The sequence below is a fragment of the Papilio xuthus genome, unplaced genomic scaffold, assembly GCF_000836235.2.
Source record: "Papilio xuthus unplaced genomic scaffold, Pxut_1.1 DF826933.1, whole genome shotgun sequence".
Classification (NCBI taxonomy): Eukaryota; Metazoa; Arthropoda; class Insecta; order Lepidoptera; family Papilionidae; genus Papilio; species Papilio xuthus.
In genome coordinates, this window is record NW_013531716.1 from 3,471,150 (window position 1) to 3,497,599 (window position 26,450).

Consider the following 26,450-nt stretch of genomic DNA (forward strand, 5'->3'; position numbering starts at 1 on the left):
ATCATTATTGAAGATGCCTATAGGTAGCTTGTACAAAATAATAATACGTAACAAGAGTTTTAAAATCGATACTAATTACAACAAAGTGAGAAATAAACACATAATTTTTATCTGCTTTTAAAAATAACATGCAATAAATCACTAATTAAAATTAGCCTAATCAATACTTTGAAGCTTTTGCAATACAGGGCAGATTTATGTAAATGTGTTCTCAAATATTCCTTTTTGGAAAAAAAATATATAAGCTTGGCATATGTATATAAAAGTTGTCCAGTACGCCGGTTCTTTTCTCAAGTTTTTAGTTTCGTCGAGATGTCTCTAACTCACGTACGTTATTTAGTCCTTGTGATTTTGTCAATGTACGAAATTCAATTATGTGTTGGACAGTTTTTTAATACATTACCTTATCCATCGATTGTAGGTGAGTTATTAGGTTTTTTTCTAAATAATACAAATTTTTAAAATTGCGGCAACTATATAATTTGAAAGATGTTTAGATTTTAAAAGGAAAATAAAAATTATTTTGTCAAACGAAACAAACGAGAATTCTATTCTTTGACAAAGAAAATTAAGTAATTTATTATGGATTGTGTAAAAGAATATTAAAAGATAATTATTTACATTATATTTTAAATTTAATATTTGTGTTATTCTAAAAATAGTATTATTTTTCAAGAATATGGATATATAGACCAAGTTTTCGTTTCTTCAAGGTAAATGACATTTTAATGGCACCACGTTTTAGCATTTATGTTGTATATCTATGTATAAGCAATGTAAAAAGGTTGTCTACTTTAAAATTTAAATAATTTCCAAATGTAAATAATATTTTTATTGTAAGCAATAAAATATCGTTAGTTACTAATTATTATTAATTAATCTTACTAATATTATAAATGCGAATGTTTAGATGGGTGGATGGATGTTTGTTTGAAGGTATCTCCGGAACGTCAGAACGGATCTCAGTTAAATTTGGCATACATATAGAACATATCCTGGAATAACACATTAGCTACTAATTATGTTTATTTGAATTCCGCGCGGATGGAGACGCGGGCGACAGTTAGTATTATATAAATTCGAGTTCACACTGGGTTATCACGGGTCGTTGTAACTTGATTAATTGCTGGGTGCGAGCAAATGACAGACCGATACAAAGCGAGATACGCACAATACGCGCAAAATGATAATTGAAAACAATTGCTAAAATTTAAATTATAACGACAAAATTGAAGAAATTAAATCTTACTTAATATTTATCTTACAGATATAAATAAATGCGAAAGTTTAGATAAATGTACAGAGGTTTGTTACCTCCAAAACAACTAAACGGGTCTGGATTTAAATTTAGCACAGATATATACTGTCTAGAATAACATATACGCTAAGTTTTTTACAATTTCCACAAGGTCAAAGTCGCGGACGATATCTGACAATATTATAAATACAAATGTTTAGATGTATCGATGGATGGATGTTTGTTAGAAGGTATCTTTAGTATGGTTCAACGGTTCAAATATTTGTCTGTTTGAATGAGAAAGCAGATACCAGTTGAAAATGAACGAAAAAAGTATAAATAACATCAGAATATTTTACGTATCGTAAGATCTGAAGCATACTGCGATATGATCCCTTTTGAAATATCAAAGCAATTTATTTTATTTTCGACCGCGCCTCGAAAATTGAAAAATACGTTGAACAGGTGAATTTGAACATGAAATTTGGAGATCTTAATCTTTTTTCATATTAAGTCTTTCGCAAAATCATCGCATTCGGCTTTGAAGCATTGTTAATAATAACGAGGTTTATGTATCAACTTTGAAATTGGTGTAATATTAATTCAGGCGTTATGAAACAGCAGGCATTCTTTTGACACGTTTCTTGATTTTGATATGGTTCGTTAATTTTATATTAGTAAATTCTTGCAAATGTTTTGAATTTGATGAATTTAAATAAGTGCGTCAAAAAGAACTGTTGCATAATTTTACTCTTTTTCTAATATATATTTTTTTATATCATAAGGTGACAAACGAGTTAACGGCAATCTGAAATCGCTGAAATAGCGAAGTGACCGTTGCCCATAGACATACGCAATTGCTTATGCGTTGTCTACCTTTAATCGATGGAGAAGAGGATGCAAAGGAAGAAAATATCTTCCCTTTCCATGCATCCTCCCATCCGGAAAGTCCACTTCCACTTCCCATCCTTTCCTTATAAGAAAAGCGTAGGAAGGGAAAGAGGTTTAAGTTAGGCCTCCGGCACGCATATTCCCAGTTCGTATAGATAAAGCATCAAATTTGATTTAATCTTAGGTTTGAATAGTCGATAAATGTTACTATGCAAAACTATATAGCTCGTGATTGCTGTAAGTATTAACCTAATTCCGTTGTAAACGTTAAAAGACTTTTCTCCGAAATTGATATAAAAGGATCTGCTTCGATCGTACTTATATAATTACCAACTTTACAGACTTGCGTTTATTCGGTTTGAAACTTTCATACACTGCTCATTTACTTGACTAAACACAGACACTTTATATTTCTGTTCCAATATAACTTATTATGATATATACTAGCTGTCGACCGCGACTCCGTCCGCGCCGAATTAAAAAGAACTTAGTAGCCAGTCCTATATTCTACATCAATGCCAAATATCATCGAGATCCGTTCAGGAGTTCTGGATATACATCCATCTATCCATCCAAACAATCTCATTTATGACATAACTAAGATAATTAAATAATGAGTAGACTGCTATGTTAATATGCAAAAGAAAATGTGAAGTACTTGTTGACCTAATCTCGTAAGTCGAACAAAACTCCTAGTAATAAGAGATCTTCAAATAAAGAATATCACTACAACGCAGTGACATTAAAAACTTGTCTGATAATACAGAAGTATCAGATTCCGAATCCTGAAGGCTTTACTTGTTGTGATAGATGAGTCTGTCATTCAGACAGCAATCGAAACGGCGCGTAAGATAAAACGTGACTTTTATAACTTAAATCTACTTCATCTTACAAATAGCTTAGTTTTTTATATTGTATTATTAAGAGAGAGAGAGAGATTATTTTAATTCAATTAATGGAGTATAGTTTGATAGAAAATGATTACCTAATTTTATGTGACTTATTGTTTATTTGTACACAATCGTATTGAATCGAATTGTATGAAAACTAGTCTATACGATCAGCTTGGAAAGACTATACGGGTATTACCCTTACTCCGCCTACTAATGCGAACTTCCTGATTTTGACCAAGGACATTATTCATGGCAGGTATTTCCAATCTTTGAGATTTTTTAAATACTCCATTATATTAGATATAGATATATTCAATATAGAACTAACGCCACGCTATCCTGTTAAAAATGTCTTAAGAACCCTTAATTACTTTTCATGTCGTGTTATTTGTTTGTCATTTTTGTATTTAAATATGTTATCTTCATTTTCTGAGTGAACTAATCAATATAGAAGCATTTCTCTCACCGGGTCATATAAGTTCAACGTACTATAATAGAGATGCACTCAGTCACTTGTCATAAATGTCAAAGGTAACCGAATCAAGGTTTTCACAATTTAATAAATAACGGTATTATAAATGTTGTGCGAATGTCCGGTTCTTTTTCTTACCATCCACTATAGTTCTGTCAAGATGTTAGTGCAAAGCATACGTTTGTTGCTCCTTTCGCTTAGCGTATTTTACAATGTAAAGTGTTCTAGTGCTCAATTTCAATATAATTTTACGAATATTTACGCACCCAGTAAGTTTATTTTTATTCCAAAAGTTTTTTATTATTATCGTGCTTATTTAAAATATATATTTATATTTTTAAATTATGTTTAATCCACTAATGGAAAAAGAAAATAAAGGAAAATATTATGTTAAATTCATGATAATAGGAAAAATTTATTTAGTATACATACTTTTTTTATCAAATAATCTTAACACTTTTATTAAAGTAATATCCTTTTGTTAACAAAACCTTACTCTCATCATTTACATTAAAATTCATGGAAAGGCTAAATACGATATGAACGCCTCCCGCAAGAGACTTTACATATTATTAATAAAAGGTTGTGGAAAAAGTCTTTTTGCATAGAGTATGAATAAACTTGTCATAAAATCTCTTTGGCTACTGTTTGTATCTGGCTGGTTTTGGTATCAATAAACATTTAAATTTTAAAGAAGATTATTCCTAATTTAAATTAGGAAAACATGTTTAGTTAAATTTAAATAAATCATATTAAATAATGTTTTGAATTTTAATTTTTAGGTAGCATCAGTGGCTAAGTGGTTAAACACTTGACTTGCAATCTGCTGGTCCTCGGTTCGAATCCCGCAATGTACCAATGTGTTTTCTATACTATAATCTATTTATAAGTAAAGCAAATACATCATGTCCATGATTGATTGATGATTTTTTTCGATATAACGACTACATACAGACACAACTATTTAATTTGTTGTATAGGTAGATATAGATTGGTAGGTTTTATTCTCTAAGCTTACAATTACAATGCTTACAATTTCTGTCGCGAAAGGTAAGTAAGACTTACGACTTTGGCAAACAACCTCTAAAGCAAACAATATTTTTTTGATAGAAATAATGTTATATCTGAAAGTTCTTTATAATTTAGCTGAGTCGTAAATTACCGCCGTACAGTTGAATTCTAAACAGCCACATTTTCGAAACCATAAAGAATGTAAAAAGTATGCGAGGACATTTATTTATGAAACTTGTGTGATTTTAAAAAATTCCAAGTAATGTTTTTATAAAGGGCATGACGGCCAGTACTTGTGTTAATTTAATAATATTTTATGCGAGGTGAAAAAGGGTCAAAGTAAAATATTCACACTTTTTAGCAAAGAATTATTCTGAATAGATTCTGTTTTGATTTTGTTTATTGTAAAGACACATACATTCTAGATGTTACATAGAAGATGGATGTTTGAAGGTATCTCCAGAACGGATGCATGGATCGCGCTGAAATTTAACACTAATGTAGAACGTAGTCTGGAAGAACACATAGGCTACTAATTAAGTTTTTTTTCATTCAGTGCAGATGGAGGCGCGGGCGACAGTTAGTTATTTAATTAAGCATTAGGTTCAGTCGATAATAGCCCTATGCGATTCGAGTTGTAAATGCCAGTAATACGCGTTACTTCCCATGAAGATTTTGATTTATAGCATGAAATGATTTTGCCTTAGCATAATCGTTACGGAAGCATGGCAACATTTCAAAATGAGAGAGCGTCGTTGACAGCGAAATGCTGGTACACATAATATGCACACTTAAGCTAAAATAGATTTGAAATACGGTACAAATGTTCAGTTTATTCAATAAAAATACAAAGAAAACTCATATCACTACTTCAAAATGTTAGAACGTATACTGAGAAGAGAATGGGATACTTTACCGTTGATACAAGCGAGCGTAATCCGAAGCTCGCGTGAAAGCCGGGTCCCAAAATCTTATTAATTTTATACCATAAAGAACGCTCACACTCGAGTTCCCTCTTATCTAGCGCAAATAAAATCTTCCTTCAAAACGTGATTTTGACGTTTGTTGTTGGATTTATTTGTACACGGACAAAATTTCGCGGAGTTTGACAATTCTGAGACCCATCTCGTCTTTACCAAGTTTAAATTGTGTGTAATTTAATTTGAGCTTGCAACGGCTTTTTATTCTTATCAAAGACGTAGACAACATTCGCTATTGTTTAACGTTTAAAGGGATTGCCATGTTATTCACATCAGGAAGTTTAATACGATCGATTCCCAGATATAGTTGAGTCAAAACGAAAGTTGATTTTAAATATTAAGGTTTATTGTTGCTTAAAGAGAAGATAAATAAGGTCGAATAAAATATTTTTACGATCACGTTAATTAGCACATGGCATTGGATCATACGGGGCAGCGGTTCATTAGCGTATAAGCAAGCAAAATAAAAAATATTTCCAACGCGCACAGCTGGCCCTAAACCTAAAGGCACGGCGTGGCGGTTTAAGTGATGGAATGGCGTTGTTCTAGAAATCCTTTTCCTTGGGACTGAAGGGATGAATGAATAACGACCATTCGTTTTTTTATCAAAAGACGGTGAGAGAAAGTGCTGATAGAATCTATCTTAACCAATGGCTCTTCAACCTTTGAAAACATACATTTGTTTTTGTGAACTACCACAGATCTATAATATTGCTTTTACTAAAGATATGAGTCCGTAAAGATTGCACAAATACGTTCCTTTGAAATATCAAAGGTTAAAGAACGTTGAGTACCACTCGGTAATAGCAGAGAACGAGCTTTTGCAACGAAGTGATAAAAGTAATTATTGCTTCGTTTCATTGTGTAAACAAAATTATATTTGAAACAATTTTTGTTGTAAATATCGTGTTATAAGTTGTAGTAACAAGTTACTACATTTTATTCTATTCAAGGTCAAACATGTGTTAGACATAAACGAAAAAATTGCGTCGCAAATAACATGTTATTTTTAAATGCTCTTTCTAAAGAAAAAAATCGTTATTGCGAGAAAACCGTAAACATAGAGATATGTCATCGCTGGCTTTTTATCACTTTTTGAGATCAACAATTCTCTCGAATACATCATTATTTATAACACTAACGTTTAAGCCTCCGTATGTGAACTTAAAAACTGCAAATTTTACGGCACTCAGAAGTATGCAGTTATTATCTAAACTAAAATTTTATTATAAAAAAAATATATACAGACTACCTGCTGTAAATGATTGATTATAAGTAAGATAATAAAAGAGTTTTAGACTAGATGTGTCGTCATGGTGTCTTTCTCGGTAATATGATTGAAGATATGTAGATAGAGAGAATATTAAACAAACATATATAATAATTACTTTGCACTTGCCTACAGCAGTTTAAGGGTTAAATCTTTCGCAAGACCTAACCTATTTGATTATATGATGTTGCCGCATCAGTGTGGCCTTTACTTGAAACCTTTCTATGGCGTAATGTGAGATCATTTGAGCGTTGCGACCATTAATCCTGATTACTAGCATTGAAGTAAGTACTACTACATAGCATCACCGCGAAGAACTAGTTCACACAGAAAAGTGTAGTCATATTCAGTTTCCTTGATTCATCACCATCTTCATAGTTGGCAGTCTGAATTCATCCACTGTTGAACGTAGACCTCTCCCAACGATTGTCACAATGTCCGGTCCTTTGCTTGCTTGTTTGTTTGATTACTAACAGATAAAACTATACTTACTTTTAACATAAATGCTAATACGATTGGTAACTAGGTCATCTTTTTTAAATGATAAAATATCAAGTAAAATAAGCACATTCGAACAATATAATTAAGCTTGAAGGGTTGTTAATTTAATAGATTTTTCCAAGTAATTTGGATACCATTCCGCTTATCGTCATAATAATGTAATCTTTGATCAACTACATAATAATTTTCTGAAACTATGTACCGTAAATTTCCAATTAAAATCGGCTTCTGACTACGAGTAGACGTAGTTAGTCTGTGTGTTGAACTAATCCAACAGCGTTGAATGTCGTACGTTGTATAATTAACTTGTGCACTTTCTCTGATATTGATTGATCTATAGAAATAAGACTTCCTTTATCATTTAAGTAAGTCGAGGACAATGAATTAAACGTTTGTGTTTTTATTTATTTTGAATCAAACAGTCAATAAAAGTCTGGCTTCTGATAAATTCTAAAACAACAAAAATCTAAAACGTTTTTATCATAAATATTCGGTAAATCTGTGGATTTACTGGAGGTCGGGCTTTTATATTTTATGGCGTAATTTTATTGTAAAATAAATTAATATAATCATACTAATATTATAAATGTGAATATTTAGATGGATGTTCGTTTGACGGTATCTCCGGAAGGGCTCAATGGATCTTGATTAAATTTGGCACAGATTTAGAGCATAGTCTGGAAGAACACAGGCTCATTAAGTTTTATTTTTAATTCCGCGCGGACGAAGACGCGGGCGACAGCTAGTCTTATTATAATAAAGAAGAAATGATTGACTGTTAACCTTCAATAAAATTCTTGTTAGGATTAGCAACATATTGTGTGATGTATTTTCACAAGGCGTTCACGATTCGTAATTTATTGCTAAATTTAATTCAAGTGAACATCGTTAACATTGTGAAATATGTTCGTGGATGTCTGCAAAATTAAGTTAGATTTATAGTTCTTCATTCATTTCACTTAAAGTTTTAAAATATTATTTTGAAATGAAAAATTATGAGTTTCCATTTAAAACATCTTATTATTGTAGGATCCATGTTAAGTTCAATCACGCAATATTTACGTTTAAGCCAATAAATATTGTCAAAACTTATTAAAAAAGCTATATATATTTACCTCTAGATCATACAAGTTTAACGTTAAATCGGACCATTTTTAAAATATAAATGTTCGTGAAGCAAACGTTTATTAGTACAATGATAAATTTACCCAAATACGGTAAGATACAGAGTATAAAAATTTAATGTCACTTATGTCACATAAGGCAAAACTTTGGTAAAATAAAATTAGTATTTATTTCCCTTAAAAAAAAAATTAAAACCCAAAAAATAACAAACACAATATTATGATTTATAGCTACACCTAAACATAGATATCATTTAAGTGTCAACGATAGTTCTAATCGGTCGTAATAATTTGAAAACCATAATGATGCTAACATAACTAATCATTCGATGGAATACGCAACAATATAATATGCGAAACATAATAATGACGATGAATGAGTCACTGCTACAATAAACTGGTTACCAACACGCAGGGTTTTCTATCATAATTATTATTAGTAGGTATATAATTAACGATTTTCAATTCTTACATTAATTAATGATTTATTAAACAATTAACTGTTATAATTATATGCTTAAGCCTGTCTAACCAGATTGTCGTAAGATCTACTCTGAACTTGTTTACATTTCAGAACATCATCATTGTATCACTAGTGTAAGTTTAAGTTAAAATCCTCATCAAAATCTTCTTCACCTATTAATATATTCAGTAATTTATATTCTGTAATAGTATATTTCGTAAATCTTATAATCCGTCTTAGACTGACCTGTTCCAAACCAAATACAAGAAGTTTCATCGGTCTATAGAGTATACTGAGTTATCGAGTAATTTTAGTTAGTAAATCAAACGTATCCCATAAGAACCGTATACATTTCCGGTATCATTTTTTTTGTATGGGGGGGGGGATCTTCGTAAGATACCCTGCCTTTTGGGGGAAAGACAGGATTATGTGAGATTCTTACTCACTAAAACACCCTTGGTGGCCAACCTCAAGTGCGACTGCGAGGGTCCCGGGATCTCCAAAGGAACGCACCGGAATACATTTCCGGTATCATAGGTAGCCTATGTGTTTTTCAAGATACTGTCTACATCTATAACAAATTTAATTGTCACCCGTTAAACTGTTTTGGAGCTACCTAGTGACAAACACCCATGCAAACATTCAGCCAAAGTCTCGCATTTATAATATTAGTAAGATTGCACATAAAGTTCTTCCCAACGCTTAGTATCATAAATCATATTCTAAGACATGTTCACGTTCCAACAAATTTCGGATTATGCTACAGTCTCTTACTTTGACAAATTAATTACATATCTTAAGTCGTCTTACGTAGTTAACGTACCTCGAGATATTATTATAGAAATCCTTAGACAAGGTGACGCTTTAATGAACACACTCTCATTTTGAACATAAACATTACGGTGTTTTTGTATATAAATTAAGAATTATCTTTTAATTAAAGACAATTATTTTCGGTGTATTTTTTACACATCAAATTTCCCGCTGTTCCTATATGCTTGTAGCACACTAATACAGGAGCTTGACAGCAAAACGAAAATGGAATACAGCGTTTGGTCCGTTTTACATTCGTTTCGCAGTGACTCTGCTGACTTGCTCAGTGTTCAAAGTTCATATCAGTTTAAATCAAACATCGCTTCGCCTCGGTTCAACTTCTCTTTTGTGGCTGTGTGAAAGAGGCATTAACAGTTTAATCTTAACATTATTGGCAACTTAGAAACGTGTTCCAAGTTTTCTAGGAAAAATATTCTTGTATTTTAATTGGCACTTTTCCATATTTCAAATTGTTGAGCGAGTGGACTGTATGTTGTAATGAAAGGCTGGTAGGTTGCTGATGATTGTAATAAGAATAAAAGATGTACAAAATAGACAAATATGATTGATGTGTCGGCGCGCGGAGTGCTGAAGCGCAACTGAAGGTCGCGGTGTGAGGGCGCGCGGGGCGGCGGGTGAGGTCTGGAAGGGACCCCCGCGCTGCTTCCCCGCCGGTGGTGCCGTAGTACGGAACATACTGCCAGGGCCAGGCTGAAGATCTGGATCTGAAGATTGTAGATATAGATGGACGCTTCATGAAGTCCGTCCTTTTGCCACTTGATGCGACTTGATGCCAGTCTAAGGTACGTCATCTTGTCCTGTGTGCAGACTGGTGGCTGGATTCCCTTGTGTATATCTGCAGACGTTGAAGGTTATGGAAAATTGAGTCCAAAATGCTTCTTCAAGTGAGTGATCGTCCATCGAGGAAGTGATGGGTATTAAGGGAGGGAAGGTAAGAGGAGTATATGGACAATGGAGTTAGATGATAGGCATGCACCTCGCGTGCAGCGAGGTTCCTCCCCCCTCCGCCAACATGTTTAACGAAAAAAAACAAAATTGTTGAAATTATGCAATGATGTTGATAAAAGATAGAAGATTTTTTTTTGTTAAATGATGATGATAAAAAATGATGTATGTATGTATATATGTATGAATGTATGTTGATGCGTATGTAAAATGATGAAAATAAGTGCCAGATACAAGATAACCGAGAAATATGTTGCAACTGGACGTTGCTCACCCAACCTGGAATATATGGAATCCCAGGACACATCTGCATCTACTAATATGAATAGCGATGACAAAATGTGAGAAGAGGTCGGCTAACTGATCTAAGAGGCTGTTGTATAAAGATCCATAAACGTGCCAGATACAAGTCAACCGAGAAATATGTTGCAACTTGATGTTGCTCACCCAACCGTGAAAACATGACTTCCCAGGACACATCTGCACCGACTAATATGTATAGTGGTGTCGAAATGTGAGAAGAGGTCGGCTGACCGATCTAAGAGGCAGTCTATCAATGTGTTAAAGAATGTATGATGAAAATGTAAGAATGTATAATATGTTTGAATGATTTTATAATTTTGATTAGGTATTTGCTTTGAGTATAAATCATTGTAATAAAAAGAATCGAATGTTTTCGAAAAAATGACTTGTGCTCGGTATATTGAAATTTGCAAGGGTCTAAAGGTCGCATGCAATGGCTGCGCGCGCGCCGACTATGCGACAAATAACTACCGAGTGCACAAAAAGTAATAAGATGGAATGTGAAATGTAAAATGAAAAAAAATATGTCTCGTACAAAAGGGCCAAAAAAAGGAAATGAAAAGAAAGGAATATGGAACGGACTCACAAATAATGTCGTCTTCTTTATTTTGATGGTGATGATGATGATTCCTTTTTTGCCGGTTGAAGGACCATATGAATGTCATAAAAATGAAAGTTGATGAACAAAATAGACAAATATGATTGATGTGTCGGCGCGCGGAGTGCTGAAGCGCAACTGAAGGTCGCGGTGTGAGGGCGCGCGGGGCGGCGGGTGAGGTCTGGAAGGGACCCCCGCGCTGCTTCCCCGCCGGTGGTGCCGTAGTACGGAACACAAATTATAAAAGAAAATTAGTGGATTTTAACTACTAATTTCAAGACGACGTTTGTGCAAAAAGCTGTAAGAAATTATTAAGACACGTGTCGCATACAATCTGTTCACTATAATACCAGAGGGCGTTTCTTGGAATTAGTTAACACCTCGTCGAAGCTCAACCTACGAAATGAAGATTAACGGATTTTTCTTAGTATTGTATGGCCACATATGTTATTATCATTATATTAAAACGTGAATCAAAAACTTTGTACCCCTGTTTGAGGTATTGCGTGAAAGTTATCGTTAATGTAGAGAAGAAATGCATATGTTATTTTTCATCGAAAATATTTTGCAAAATCTATTAATTATGAACTACGAATATTAGACTAATGGACGACCACTAGGTAGTATTCAACTACTAAATATTATAAAAGGTGTTTGAAAACACAATTCTATTCGTCTTCCAGTCAAATACAATTTAACGGTATACTCGTTTGCCAACTAACAATAAAAATAAGAACATGAGAAATCAATTAAGGATGTGATTTAGTTTATATATAGCATTAGCATTATAAGTAACACTATTAATTATATTATTAGCAGTCATTCATCAATATCAATTTAAAGCAACGGTATATTAATTTATGCAAAACCCATAATCAATATTTAGTATCCGTTAACAGTTTTAAAGTTTCTAATAACTGTTGAAATACAGAATAATTAAGAATTTATATTAACGTTATATTTATTTCATTTCAAACAAAGATGAAAAATATTAATGTAAAAAAAAGCTTTGGATAGTTAACGTGTTAAAAACTTTGAGCAATGATTAATAATGAACGCTTGACCACGATACCATCACAGGGCTTAGCTTTAATATTTGCGACACGCGCTTTCGTAACGTTATCGACAAAATTTGTCAAAATTTGTATGATATTTGTAAGTGTACTTTCTCGCAAATATTCGTGCTAGGTCCTCAAATGTAAAATGGCTATATGGTTGGAAGGTGATACGCGACAGTTTCAGTGCATTATTTAAACCCTCGTAGGGATATTGGCATAATCAAATCGCTTAAATTAAAATATTGTTTTTGGCTTTTCAGCTCCCGCGCCTTTGCCATTCCCGAAATGCGTCGCAGCTGATATACCGTGCCTCCGGCGGGGACTACGCACCTTCTTCTTTCTAATGGAGGCCGGCCACATGGGTATGAAGCCGGTCGACCCCGCAATAATCAACAGTGTGGTAGTTGCCATGCCCGAGCAAGGGGTGTCAATATTACTCAGAAATATCAACGTCACAGGTGCAAAATGGACAAAGTTGGCTGATAGAATGTAAGAGCCATTCATCGTATATGTAAAATTCTCGTATCACAATGTTAGTTACCTTATTCCTTCAAAACGACTTGAACGACTTTTATGAAATTTCATATGTGTATTAATTAGTTATATAATCGGCTCCTACCTCTTTTTTAATCCCAGATGGAGTTCAGGACGACAGCTAGTGTTGTCATAAAATTCGAAATGCATTTTACAATGTTGAGTACATTTGTCGTAAGATTTATTTTTATAATTTAATTCTACTCATACCCCCGGGGTGAATAGAAGATAATTTAAGCTTCCGAATGTTTCAGTATCTCTATTCTCAAGGGTACCAAACTTATTAGACTTAAATCTTTTGCGATAGTAAGAAGTAACAGACAAAATGGATTTAAGAACGAGTTAATATTTTTCTGTTGTCTAACCAAATAATTTTACTTCGAAACAACCTTAGTTTAATTTTGGCCTCAAATACAAAATAATCTAATAACGCAAAGGGGCGACAAAAACACACTTCGACTTGAAAAACATTTTATTTTAATTTCTTCCTACCATTTCCAAATCACGCTTCAAAGGAGACATTGACGCCGCCGGCCGGGATATTTAAGGTCCACGAAAATTTTAACAAAAAATGTGCTACAGTCTCAGATACTTTAAAAATTTAATTCAATTTTCTATCCCCGGAGCAAAATATCTATTTTGTCTGCACAAATTCTTTTGTCTTGTTATTTCTTTGTCATTTACGGCTACTAATTTCATTAATTGTTTTAAATAGATTCAGTTTAAGAAAGAAAATTTGATATTTTTTTTTATTTCTACTTCTTACTTCTTATCTTATCTTGCTAATATTATAAATGCAAATGTTTTGAAGGATGGATAGATGTTTATTTAAAGGTATCTCCGAACGGCTGCATGGTTCTCGCTGAAATTTGTCATAGATGTAGAACATAGTCTGGAAGAACACACAGGCTACTATATTATGTATTTCGTTTTTTAAATGCGCGCGGACGGAGTCGCGGGCGTATGTTGACTTAGGCCAAAAAAGACATAGAAAGGCGGAAAATATGGATGAAATCCGGGGAAAATCTGCTGTGTCGGTTCCACATAAATAAGAAAACGATAGGGACATAATGTTGGTTTGAATCTAATTAGACAAACTGTTCGCTCGAGTAACACAATTAAAATGCGAAGTAACAGCAGTAATTTATAACAATAATTTTATTTATTTCAGATTAAACCCGTTCGGTACAAAGAGTAGTGTCAAATTCCTAAGCGATCTGCACGTAACAGGAGAACTGACCATGAGCATGGCGCAACTTACGACTCCCTTCATTGCTACTATCACTATGGATATGCGTAAGTGTACTTGTTCAAAAATATTTAATTCAACATGTGTTCAACTCTTGGTAGGCCTAGGAAGAGATGAATGGATTGCGTGAAAGGTGACATGATTAAGAAGGGAGTGACGACTGAGATGACGGTTGATAGATTGTTATAGAATTCCGAAACCTGGTGCGAGAACCTTACGTAAGTGGGACAAGGACAGTGAGATGTGTTCCATCCTTGCTCCACCATTACACTGGTACAAACTCAATAACATGTAAGTAATGTCAGTGTGCTATGTTTTATTTTTGAGCAAGACATACAGCGTGGTATAAAATTAACGATAAGCCGGCTTAACGATGAATTTTGGGACACGCTGTATATTTCATTAAAATATTTCGACACACTCATTCAACTACTTACAATCTACTATGACTTTGAAAAAACAACGATAACAATCTGTTTTTGTGTAAGTGTGTTACAGTAGTCGCAAGTCATGGTTACGGTTATAATGTTAGAGTGATGACATCTAACTATAAACTTACTAGAGTTAAGTTGAATGAACAAAAGATTGTTAGCGAAAGAAAGATCGTTACATAGGCACAGGGTTATAATAAAAAAAAACAAATCGTACCCGTGGTCCCGTCCCGATGCGTTGGAGCAACAGAGAGGTTTGGTGGGTATGCCTCCGCTATGGAGGACAATCCCACATAACTACCGCGTCCCCACCGGGGCGCGGAGAATGCATAAAGCATTCCTCTCTGGAAAAAAATAAAAGGGTAATAATAAAATGGGTAAGTAGGGGAATATAGTTTCCGCCACTGCACCACTAGAGTTTGGCGTGTAGTAGTCTATATTTAAATTAGAAAGCAGTTAAGTACTGCTATAAGATATACTCTAGTTAAATCAAATTAAACTAAAGATACAACAAAGTTAAATTAATCTGCACCAACAGTATATCAAGGATCAATATAACATTCAAAAACTTTGTATATTACAAAACTATTATAAGTTTGTCACAGCCATGAGACTTTACTGTATGGCGGTCACCTCCTGATCGTGAATGAAATTGTTATAGTTTAGCCAAATAAAGATTCTGCAAATTACATATCGAACAAATTCTTTCATAATATGATATGTTATTTGTTGATACGATTTGAGTGGTGATTGGTTGCGAGACTAAAACTTATCGTCGCATGCGATTTGCCAACTCTTTACAACGGACGGCGTTCTCTACATCGGTAACATTTCCACGGTTACCCGTTTTGTCTTCCCTCGGTATCGGAAATCCGTTATTAAAAAATACGCATAATTGTATTAAACAGTTAATGGTTGCTTAATATCTTTTATTAGCTCATATTAGGCCTCAATAAAAAAAATATATAATAATAATACTTTAAATTAATGAAGGATATCCTAGGCTTGGAATGTCGATATATTTTTAAAAAGTTAAGTAATAATTTTTATGACGCGTATACGCGAAATATGGGTAAAAGTAAATATATTTTTTTTATATTATAAAGCGGCAGACAGCCACCTGAATTTGCAGAAATAGCAAAGCGGTCGCTGCCCATAGACATCGGCAATTGCAAATGTGTTGCACCTTTAATTGACATAGGATGCGACGCACAGGATGATAATATATCCCCTTTCTATGCGTCAAATTCCAGTCCTTCATAAAATCCAATTCCCACGAGAAGGTGAAAAATTCCGATTCGTAAAATTCTTTAAACGTTAGGAAGCTACACTATTTTTTTTTTATATCATAAGGTGGCAAACGAGCGAGCGGCCACCTGAAATCGCTGAAATAGCGAAGTGACCGTTGCCCATAGACATACGCAATTGCATATGCGTTGCCTACCTTGATTCGACGGAGGAGAGGATGCACAGACAGAAAATATTTTCTTTCTGTGCATCCTCCCTTCCTCCCTCCCTTTCCATGCATCCTCTCATCCGGAAAGTCCATTTCCACTTCCCATCCTTTCCTTATAAGTCAAAGGGTGGGAAGGGAAATTGGACTAAATTAGGCCTCCGATATCTATATCCGAGTAGCATGTTAATTGGTAGATTTTTTAATTCCGAGATTTTTAATTCCGCGTGGACGGAGTTGCGGGCAACTGTTAGTATTTAATATGTAAATTGGATAACCTTACGAAATACTCGATCTCATATTAAAAACTAACAAATTTAATTATAAATAGCGTCGACAAAGATATACACTCTTAATGAGACACTCTTTACTTAACAAAATTACTTAGCTAAGTCGTTTCTTATCTCTTTGTGTTATATGTGTCTCAAATGTAGGTTACTCTAACAATTCCCGAGAGGAAATCTGAGATGTTTACATCCCACGTTATATGTTTTATTGACAGTAGATCGTTAATTAAAACTTGGTTTCTGAGATCAAAATCTCTGTATAAAACATATCCCTGTCATTATTTTTGACAACACAGAGAAAGTAATATATTTTAAACTGGGATTTTGGTATCAGGAAGACACGGTAAATGTAACTATATTAAATACATAACGATACAAATATTTCAAGGTTAATCATTGTAGCAATTAATTTTATAAGCAATTATTGAAGCTTTCTTCAAGGCAATGACATAAGAATTATGTTTGGCTGAATCTTTGAACAGACGCCCATTTGCGAGTATAGTAAATGTAGTAACTAAAATCGGAGCGAAGTGAAGTTTGATGTAAAAAAAATTGTATTTATTATTGTAAATTATTATGGTAACTCCATAAACAAAATACTTTAGTTCAACGAGACATCACTTTGTATAATTACGAATTATATTACAGAGGAGGTTGAAAGCAACATAACGTACACATTGTCTGGACAAAGCAACTTTAACAATGACGATTACTTCATAATTGGACCGGAGAGGATAGCTGTGAGGAACTCTCGGATACCGACCTTCTTCTTACAACCGGGTGAGTACCTACATGAATTTATGAAAGTCGGGAATTACGTATGGCGAGCATTCCACCAAGCATCGTTAAAATTAACCAAATTCAAGGATTCCCCGAGCTCTAGTTTGGCATTTGCTTTATAATTGACTTCTTTGGTCACTTTTAAGTTATATCAAGGGTTTTGTATTCTTTCAGTTTAAGTGCCAAACTTTAGACATTAAAATCTAGCAATTTGGTCAATGGAAAAGAAGTGCAATATAAGTTCCCCGATGTCCCCGTTTTAAAAAAAAATGTCTGAAATATAAACATTTAGGATAAAACGTTAACATTTGAAAATAAGTGCGTTAAATTTCGCTAACAATATAGGACGGAGGCAACGAAACCGTACTTGGGTTAATGCCTGTCCGACGGCCAATTGGCCATCATTTTTACTTTTAAATTACCCTCCCTAAATTAAGCGTTTAGCGTTCCAAAGCCGGGACCTTTATACCGGCTTCTCAGAAAATCTGTTAAAATATATGCGTAGTTACGATTTCATCTACCTATAATTAAATAAGCATTTTAGTAACGTGAATTATACATATGTATACATTTATTAATATCTCTATAGATATTCACTATTATACCTATATATTCATATTATACGTAAAACTTTTGCATTTTTAAAACACTATAAAACTGTCACGTTGATATAGCTGCACGTTAGGAATGTTCCAGTGATGAAATAATTTAAAGAACAGTGACCTAATAACGCAAGCTATTATTGTTAATAATAATATTTTAGCGAAATCTTTTCCAAATACATTCAAGTAAGTTAATATAAAATCACAAAGAAAATATTTTCAACAAAATTAACTCGGAGTGAGTTAGGAAAATGAGTTGAAATAGAATAAAAGATATATAAATCTGTCATCTGCCCCGTGAATAAAGTTCCACCGAGCACTTCAACTAACTGGAAATTAAGTGACACCCCGGGATCCAGTTTTATTCTTTTACCTATTTAACTGAAAAGGAATCTTTTCCGCAAATTACGAGCTTTCTCGGTATTCTCAGTTTTTAATTACAATAATAATCGAAACTTCTAACAAGTTTTTTCAACTATGACGTATTGTTAAAGACCGCCGATACTTTCACATAAAGGCAAAACCGTGAGCTGTATCGTATAGAGCCTATCACGAATATTTGCGACACGCGCCTTAATGTTATGGGTAAATAATAAGATTCGTCGGTGTACTTTACGCCTGGTAGGGAATCAAAAAAATTTCTGAATTTTATCGATGACGTTACAAAAACGTTCTCATAAATATTCGTGCTAAGCCCTAAGCATTGCTATTGTTTGAATGATCAGTTACTGTCAAAGCAGTAGTGCTCTATCTCGATGCTTTGCTTCCAAGCGAAGCCATGCTGGACTCGATCGACAACGTCGTGTCACTGTTCTGTTCTTGTGTGAAAGTTGAATAACTGGTGAAATATCAAGGTTTCAAAAAAGATTGTTGCAAAAGAAAGTATTCTGCGTTTCGTCTAATGAGCGAAATGTATAACGCATGAAAAGGATGTGGTTTTGTTTTATTCACGCGAAATACCGCGTATATACATTCTCTCTGCGCCGAGAGGCTATAAAAATTGTAAATATTAAAATATACATTGTAAACCTCAAGCTGTATATCCAGCGGTCCCCACACAAACTGAGACGTATTAAAATACAAAGTTTTATAAAAAAAAAACTTACTTCTTATCTAATATTATAATTGCAAATGTTTGGATGGATGGATGTTTGTTTGAAGGTATCTCCAAAACGACTGAACGAATCCCCCGCTACATCTATGCCGAATTTCAGCGAGATTCATTCAGCCGTCTTCGAGAAACCATTCAAAGAAACATCCATCCAAACATTCGCATTTATAATATTAGTAAGCAGTAAGATAATTTTTTGTTAATTAATTAATTAATCGCAATCAACAAATGATTAAAAAAGTTAAAAACGAGGAAGTTTTCGAATGTATTTTACGAAACATTTATCTTTAAAGTTCCGCCTTTTCCAAGCTCTGTGTATTCCCAAATTTTTCACTTCCGCTACATTTTCCAGTTCACGTTTGTTTATTGGAAAATCGATACATACCATAAATATCATATGAAATTGAATTTTTAAATTTTTGTAAACAAACTCTCGAAGTTTTTCATTTATATTATTAAACATTACACATGCTCCTATTTTTTTTATTTTAAATAAAAGAAACCCAAAAAATTTCCATATTTATTACAACAAAAACATAACAATAAAAACTCGTAAAACATACTTTTACTATTAGACAATAGAACCATTAGGTTTTTTCAACATGGATGGACAATCAATTTCATTTAACTAACACAGATTTAAACACATAGACTAATCATTAGTAAAAATCGTTTCTTCACACGCATTGCCACTTACGAAATGTAATCAATCAAGACCGGATACCAATTCAGACGCTATTGATTTAGTCCCTAAGGGTGACAATACTTTAGACAAACAACAAGAGACAGAAGTTTTACACGAAAGCCTATTTTTACGAGTTTGTCAAATGATACTATCCGGGAATGAACCATTATTGCCAGCGTTGAAAATGTTTTTCGCTTGGCACAGGACAGAGATGGGTACGCTGATCTGACGGCCAACCTCCAGGGAAGGGAAAGAAGACTAAAATTAAGCCTCACTCATCAGACGAAAGGCATAATTACTCCCACTTGACAGCTGTCTTCTGTGGTCGTGGTACGCCACCGAACGAGAAGACCAATTTGTGCAACAGATGTGATGTTGCTGGCGTCTACCACAGTTAAAACTAGCGTTACTTATATTTACAGCGTACATTTAGCGAAGTGCATGAGCTATATTAGAAAACTTGTTCCTTTCACGTCTTTTATGTACTTTTAATTTTGGTTGTGCCCTCAACTCGGTTGTTATAAGTTTGGCCTATGGCAATCCTAACCAAATGCATGCATTCATGTACGATGTATAAATGCACGGCACGCTTCAATAAATCGCCAACCCACTTTTGTCTAGAGCACAGTCTGGAGCTATCATTCACTATCGAAGTTATAAATTCTCTTTATCTCTATTCATTCTTTGTTACCAGCATTCTGATTGAATAAAACAAAATTAATATGGGATTGATCTTCGTTACTACTAACGTAATGTATATTTTTGGCTCAGATGTGAAATCTAAATTAATTGTCTGTTTATACGACCATCAAATGTTGATTGCAAAACTCAAAAACGACGAATTTAATTTTAAAAATCACTTCACAAATAGTGGGAGAAAAAAATCACTTCACAAATAGTGGGAGAAAAAGAGCATTTCTCATTTCTAAACTAGACTTAACTTTTTTGTATAACTAGTCACCCCGAGTAAGATAGGCCGGGTCTATTCAGACTTAACCTAATGATCTTTAACTAAATTAAACCATTCTACAGATTTTCTCTACATCCGTACTTAATTGTCGGTACTTATCTATTGTTACTGAGAAAAGCTATTATTTTCCGCACACTCACAATCACGCTTAGTCACTAATGGCTTTCAGTCTGTTCGAGGTAATAACTAATCCCCGAAAAAAAAACTTTCTATTTTTCCCGACTCCGTCGTCGACAGAGTACGCCACAGTAGTCCGCCATTTATCATTTCGGATCTGTCACCGATAGTGAGAAACGGCTTATTACACTTTTGCCTAATCACCCTCAGCAGATTTCAGGTGCTCAGTCATTTTCGCACATTAATTTTGCACGAAGATAAAGTGAATTGACTCCGTTAAAGACAATGCGATTTATTGTATAATAATTATTATTTTTTTTTATTTGTTTAAACAGTACGTACGTTTTAGCAGCTAGGTTCGTCTATATTTTATATAAAACTAAAAAATTTATATAAAAAAAATAACCGTTGTACTGAGTCACGTAAACACGATACGACAAAATTACTATTTACTAAGACAACAGAAGAAATATAAACAGCTGATTCTCGCAACAATCTCCGCCTACGTTTGTTATTTGATTCAACGATTTTACTAAATACCATGAAAAGTTTATTAATATGATAGGAGTATAAGAACATTGTATAAAACTTCCTTTTCAAATAACTTGTTAAATAAGACTATTCAACTCGATTATTTACAAATTGCGAACACAATTTTCTCATCAATCGATTATTACGTTTATTATGAGCACTGTCATTTATCTCTGTTCCAATAATTAGCAACACGAGACAATGAATCATGGCGGACACAACTGTGCCGATGTTTCGTTATTAAATATTTTAGTAGTCACTGTAAAATTGATATCACCTACATTTAAAACAATTAAATGTCTACGTAAAACTGATACCTATAACTGAAAGTGTTCAAAATCACTCATCACTCATCAATATTGTTATGTAGCACAAGGAATACGAGCAAAAAAGAGTATGGACCAAGATGTCGTTTTTTGTATAATATAAATTAAAAAAAAATTTAGGTTCGGTAATTCAATACACTGGATATTAATATAATCCATGAACCATAGAAAAACTACAAATATTTCTGGCAAAACACTTCTTTATTTATAAAATCGTACAACATTTACTTTTTCACAATTTTTACATATAAAATTTAAAAAATCTAATCGTATTCGCCGCCAATGGAATTTGTCGTATATATTTTTAGTTAGACTTACAATCGAAATGAAGGATATAAGAAGAATAATATTGTCAACACTTTATTTAAAAAGTAGCTGTCGCCCGCGACTCCGTTCGCGCGATATTAATTAGTAGCCTATGTGTTACATCTATGCCAAATTTCAGCTAGATCTATACAGCCATTCTGGAGATACCTTCAAACAAACATTAATTCATCCATCCATCCATCCAAACATTTGCATTTATAATATTAGAAAGATTACTAAGATAGATGACAATATATTTTAAATACTTGTTTTGGTAATGCAAACTCTTGATACGTGATAACAAATGTTGATGAATATATTCGGTACGTCTCTACATGACAGAAATTCCCTTTAATTAGTGTCACATGTGCCGGTATGAAGCTATTCCACATAATGAAGTGTCATAGCATGATATTTCACTGTCGTGACTGCACAACGCATAATTCGAACAATCATGAATATAGTTAATTAAGAAACTCTACAATCTCTATCAACTAAAATACTATTTTAACGAATATTGCAAACATAACCATCGTTTTTCTACTGCCAAAAACATTTACCATTTATAGCTTATTAATTTGTTTTTAATTCTGCGCGGAATTAAAAACAAATTAATAAGCAGCCTATCTGCTCTTCCAGACTAAATTCTACATATGTCTCAAATGTCATCAAGATCTGTTGAGTCCATACATCCATCCATTCTTCTAAACTTTCGCATTTATAATACTAGTTAAATGTATCTGTTGTTTTTTTTTAATTAAGACTATGATATAAGAAGGTAATAGATTGTTTAGGTTAAAGTAGTTGTAGTGTGTTAGAAAGCTTTTTTCTAAGAAACACAATAAATCTTGCAAAAATTATTTTCGGTATTGTAAATAACAAGGAAAATGTTTCATTTAAAAATGGGTTAGTGATACAGCTTTACATTTCCGAAACGACAGAACGAAAAATATTATTTTTTCTTTCATTCATTGACGATTGCCACTTTTGTAAATTAATGTGGCTTGAAATCTCTACGAAGATTGTACGAAATATTTAGAGTGTAATTAAAAAGAACACAATGAATAAAGCATTCTAAATGGAAATTTCATTTTGAAATCTTTCACTTGTCGAAAAAGAAAATTAATATTTGATTTGATTATTGCTTGAAAGGTCAATTAATTTAAATTACGATCATTATTTATCATAATTAAATTGCTGGAGAGCTTATTATATTTGTAATCCATTCTGTTATTATCTAACATAGCAATCAAATTAGCTGCAGCATTAGTTGAACGATTAAATAATAATTAATTTTTCAAAAACCTTGAACCTTAAACTTTATCAGAAAAGTTTATAAGCGGTGTAAGTTATTTTTATAAAATTAATCTTTCGAGATCAAATTACAGGACAGATATTTTAACAGCAGGTACATTTTTTTCTTGCTTAAAATCGATCTTTCATTTCAGATACTGAAGACACCAGAATCATTGAGCTTGTACTACAAACCAATCAATCTATACTGGACCACTTGGCTAATGAAGTTGTGGTAGCGTTAATGCGCAACGTAGTTGATAATTTTAGAATATTTTCCAGTCGAGTACCAATAAAACATTACTATCAGTATATGCAAACCAATCTTTAAACAATGAGATATGTAATTTATATATGCCATAGTAAATATTTTCTATTTTTTAACAATAAATTATTTTTAATATTCTATGTTATATAATTTGATTCCCGATTGTCATTGAAAAAATGACCGAAAACTATGAATCGAAGGTGGTTTTTATTACATGACTTGGTAAGTGTAAAAGTACAACATATTACGCTCATACTACATTTTAATCTGAAAAAAACGGAAGGTAAGCTCAGGGCAATTTTAAGAATTTTCAGCGCCTTGGGCAAGATTTTGCGGTGCACCCTTTTTGGATGTAGGGGGAAATCTTCCAAAAATAGCAATTTTAGGGGAAATCGCATTCGCCCATTTATATCTGACTCTGGAATCTGTGGCACCCCTTATGCCCGGCGTCCTGGGCGGATGCCCCACACGGTCCTACCCTAACACCACTACTGGGTGAGCCTCGCCCACTTTCAACTCCGAGAGTAAGAAAGTTTAAATGCTAATATTCGAGCTGAGCAAGAGACATGTCCACACGAGTATCCTTTGTGTAGTAAGACGACATAAAAATTATACGCACATAAATAAAATAGGGATTATTATCATTAGTGAATATTTTAGCAAGTAAACATAGCTATTTAACTTAATAGTTAACTATCATTTTATCAAAAAATACACATTATTGTCTAGCATACTGATTGTCATATAAAGCTTGTGTGGATGAGACGGGTATTCAACTGAATTAATTTCTTAAATGTAGAGAGCAGTTGTGCCGTACACGACGCGTTGCGAGGGTTCACGTAATATTATAATATATGAAAGTGGCACTTACCACCTCGATGCCCGTTCACCGCCTGCAGGTGCCTAGTCACTCTATCATACAGTCTAAAGGCGCCAACAATGTTGCACTCATAATACACCCGATGCACCGCTTCCTATAAGCGTGCTGACACATCGTTAGCGGACAGAACAAGGAACCGTGAACTTAGCGACCCTGTACGCTAGACAAAACGATACTACTTCGGATGCTGAATTTCAACTCTTTTCGCCTGTCGTCAACTCACTCCCTCCCCACACACCCCTGCAGGCACCGCGCCCGATCGTAGCGGCGGAGGATTCCAAAACTACCCGCTTGTGCGCGTGAATAAAATTGAGCCGATCTACCGTCTCTAACCTATACACCTCCAAATTCAAAATGTCATTAACCTTTATTGTTTTTGAGTTTTAATGTGGTGCCACAAAAAATAATTATTATTATTTGAGCCTCTCACCTTTTGTATTAAATTTGGTCTTGAGTATATTTGTCGCTCGCGACTCCGTCCGCGCGGAATTAAAATAAACCTAAGTATCAGCCTATGTGTTTTGCCAGACTATGTTCTATATCTATGCCAAATTTCATCTGGATCCCTACAGTCTGCTAATACCTTCAAACAAACATCCATACATCCAAACATTTGCATTTATTATATTAGTAAGATTAAAATAAACAATGACATTCTCATACAAAACAGGCATTTTTATTTAACTTAAAACTTACAATATCTCAATCTTATTTTCTTTTCTTACAAATATTCAAAATGCATCACCCAGGGATTCTTCTACATACTTTTTATATATTGCCATACTTTTGGCTACAAAGGCTTCAAGATGAAATATAGGCTTATTGCCCAATCTCATTCGGTGTTCATACTCTGCTGCGTAGCTTGCAATCTGACATTTCATTGATATATCACAATTACGAACCAGTTCACATAAGAGCCCTGAAAAAATCATATCGGGAGGAATGCCATGTATGATTAATTCATATAACTTTTGTCTAACTTCACCGAGTTTCTTTGGTGATTGTTCTGTTAAAATCATAGAAGCAGTTTCTCTGATATATTGTTGCCAGTCAGGTTCTGGAACTTTTTGATCCGGTGTAAATGGATATTTCTGTACTTTACATGCTTCACACATTAGTAATGCTCTACGTAAATTTCTATCAGATGCTTTGGCGATGCGCAGTGCTAGTTCAGATGGAAGATTTAAGCCTTCCTTTTTACAAACTGAATGCAATACCGAGACTATTTCGTTCTCTGTTGGCGCTGGTACTCTGATAGTTAGACAACGTGATCTTATAGCAGGTATAACTCTTGATATAGAATTGGCGATTAAAATAAGTCGGCATGTAGCAACATATTTTTCCATTGTCCGACGTAAAGCGTGCTGCGCATCCTTAGTTAAGTCATCGACTTCATTTAGAATAACTACCTTAAACTCACGCTGCCCAGAAGAATCTATTTGGTGCGTTTGTGCAACATTTTTTACTAAATCCATAATAACAACTCGATCGTGAATGCCCACGTCCGTTGGGTTAACCTCAATGTGATAGTTGCTACTTACTGTCATAATTTCTATTTTCTTATTGGATGGTGTTGTAAAATGCATTGTTTCTTGTCTTAATCTTTCAGCACCAGAACCATAAAGTTCTCGTAACAAACACATAATTCTAGTTTTTTTACCGGCACCGGAAGGTCCATACACAAGAAGATGCGGGAAATCGCTTTGTTGAACTAAATTTTTTAATCTTGATGCTTGATCCTTATGATAATCAAGTTTCATTAAATCTTTGGGTCTGTGTTTATCAACCCACAAACTCATTGTTAGGTGCAGTTTTAATAAAATTGTAAGTAAACAAAAACAGAACTTGGCAATTGGCGCCTTTAATTTTTTGTTTTGATTTTGATTGTCAAACTTTGACATTTGTCAACTTTCATGTAATGCTAAAGGCAAAAACAAACTAAAACAACGGACAGTAAAATAACTGGAATATGAAAATTAAATCAATTAAAAAAAACATTATTTCTGATATTATTATATAGGAATAGGAAACGGTGACAATTTATTAG

General features: G+C 33.6%; 2 protein-coding genes across 3 annotated transcripts; one reads left to right on the forward strand and one right to left on the reverse strand.

The window, feature by feature from the left end:
- Positions 1-309: 309 nt before the first annotated feature.
- Positions 310-23,661, forward strand: LOC106122270 (uncharacterized). Of its 2 annotated transcripts, none has more exon segments than NM_001311905.1 (5): positions 310-421; positions 12,841-13,069; positions 14,286-14,410; positions 17,183-17,314; positions 23,411-23,661. In NM_001311905.1, coding segments are annotated over 5 exon segments (771 nt in total). In that variant the 5' UTR covers positions 310-312; the 3' UTR covers positions 23,587-23,661.
- A 1,415-nt stretch (positions 23,662-25,076) lies between these two features.
- On the reverse strand, positions 25,077-26,275 carry RfC38 (replication factor C subunit RfC38). The gene has a single exon (XM_013317772.1). It carries the CDS (start codon positions 26,200-26,202, stop codon positions 25,135-25,137), a length of 1,068 nt encoding a protein of 355 aa, XP_013173226.1. The 5' UTR covers positions 26,203-26,275; the 3' UTR covers positions 25,077-25,134.
- Positions 26,276-26,450: the final 175 nt, after the last annotated feature.

Coding starts and splice junctions, on each gene's coding strand:
- LOC106122270 (XM_013318200.1), top strand. CDS start 3,654: ATGTTAGTGCAAAGCATACGTTTGTTGCTCCTTTCGCTTAGCGTATTT. Junction 3,763..12,840: donor TACGAATATTTACGCACCCA/GTAAGTTTATTT, acceptor TTGGCTTTTCAG/CTCCCGCGCCTTTGCCATTC. Junction 17,315..23,410: donor GACCTTCTTCTTACAACCGG/GTGAGTACCTAC, acceptor CTTTCATTTCAG/ATACTGAAGACACCAGAATC.
- RfC38 (XM_013317772.1), bottom strand. CDS start 26,202: ATGAGTTTGTGGGTTGATAAACACAGACCCAAAGATTTAATGAAACTT.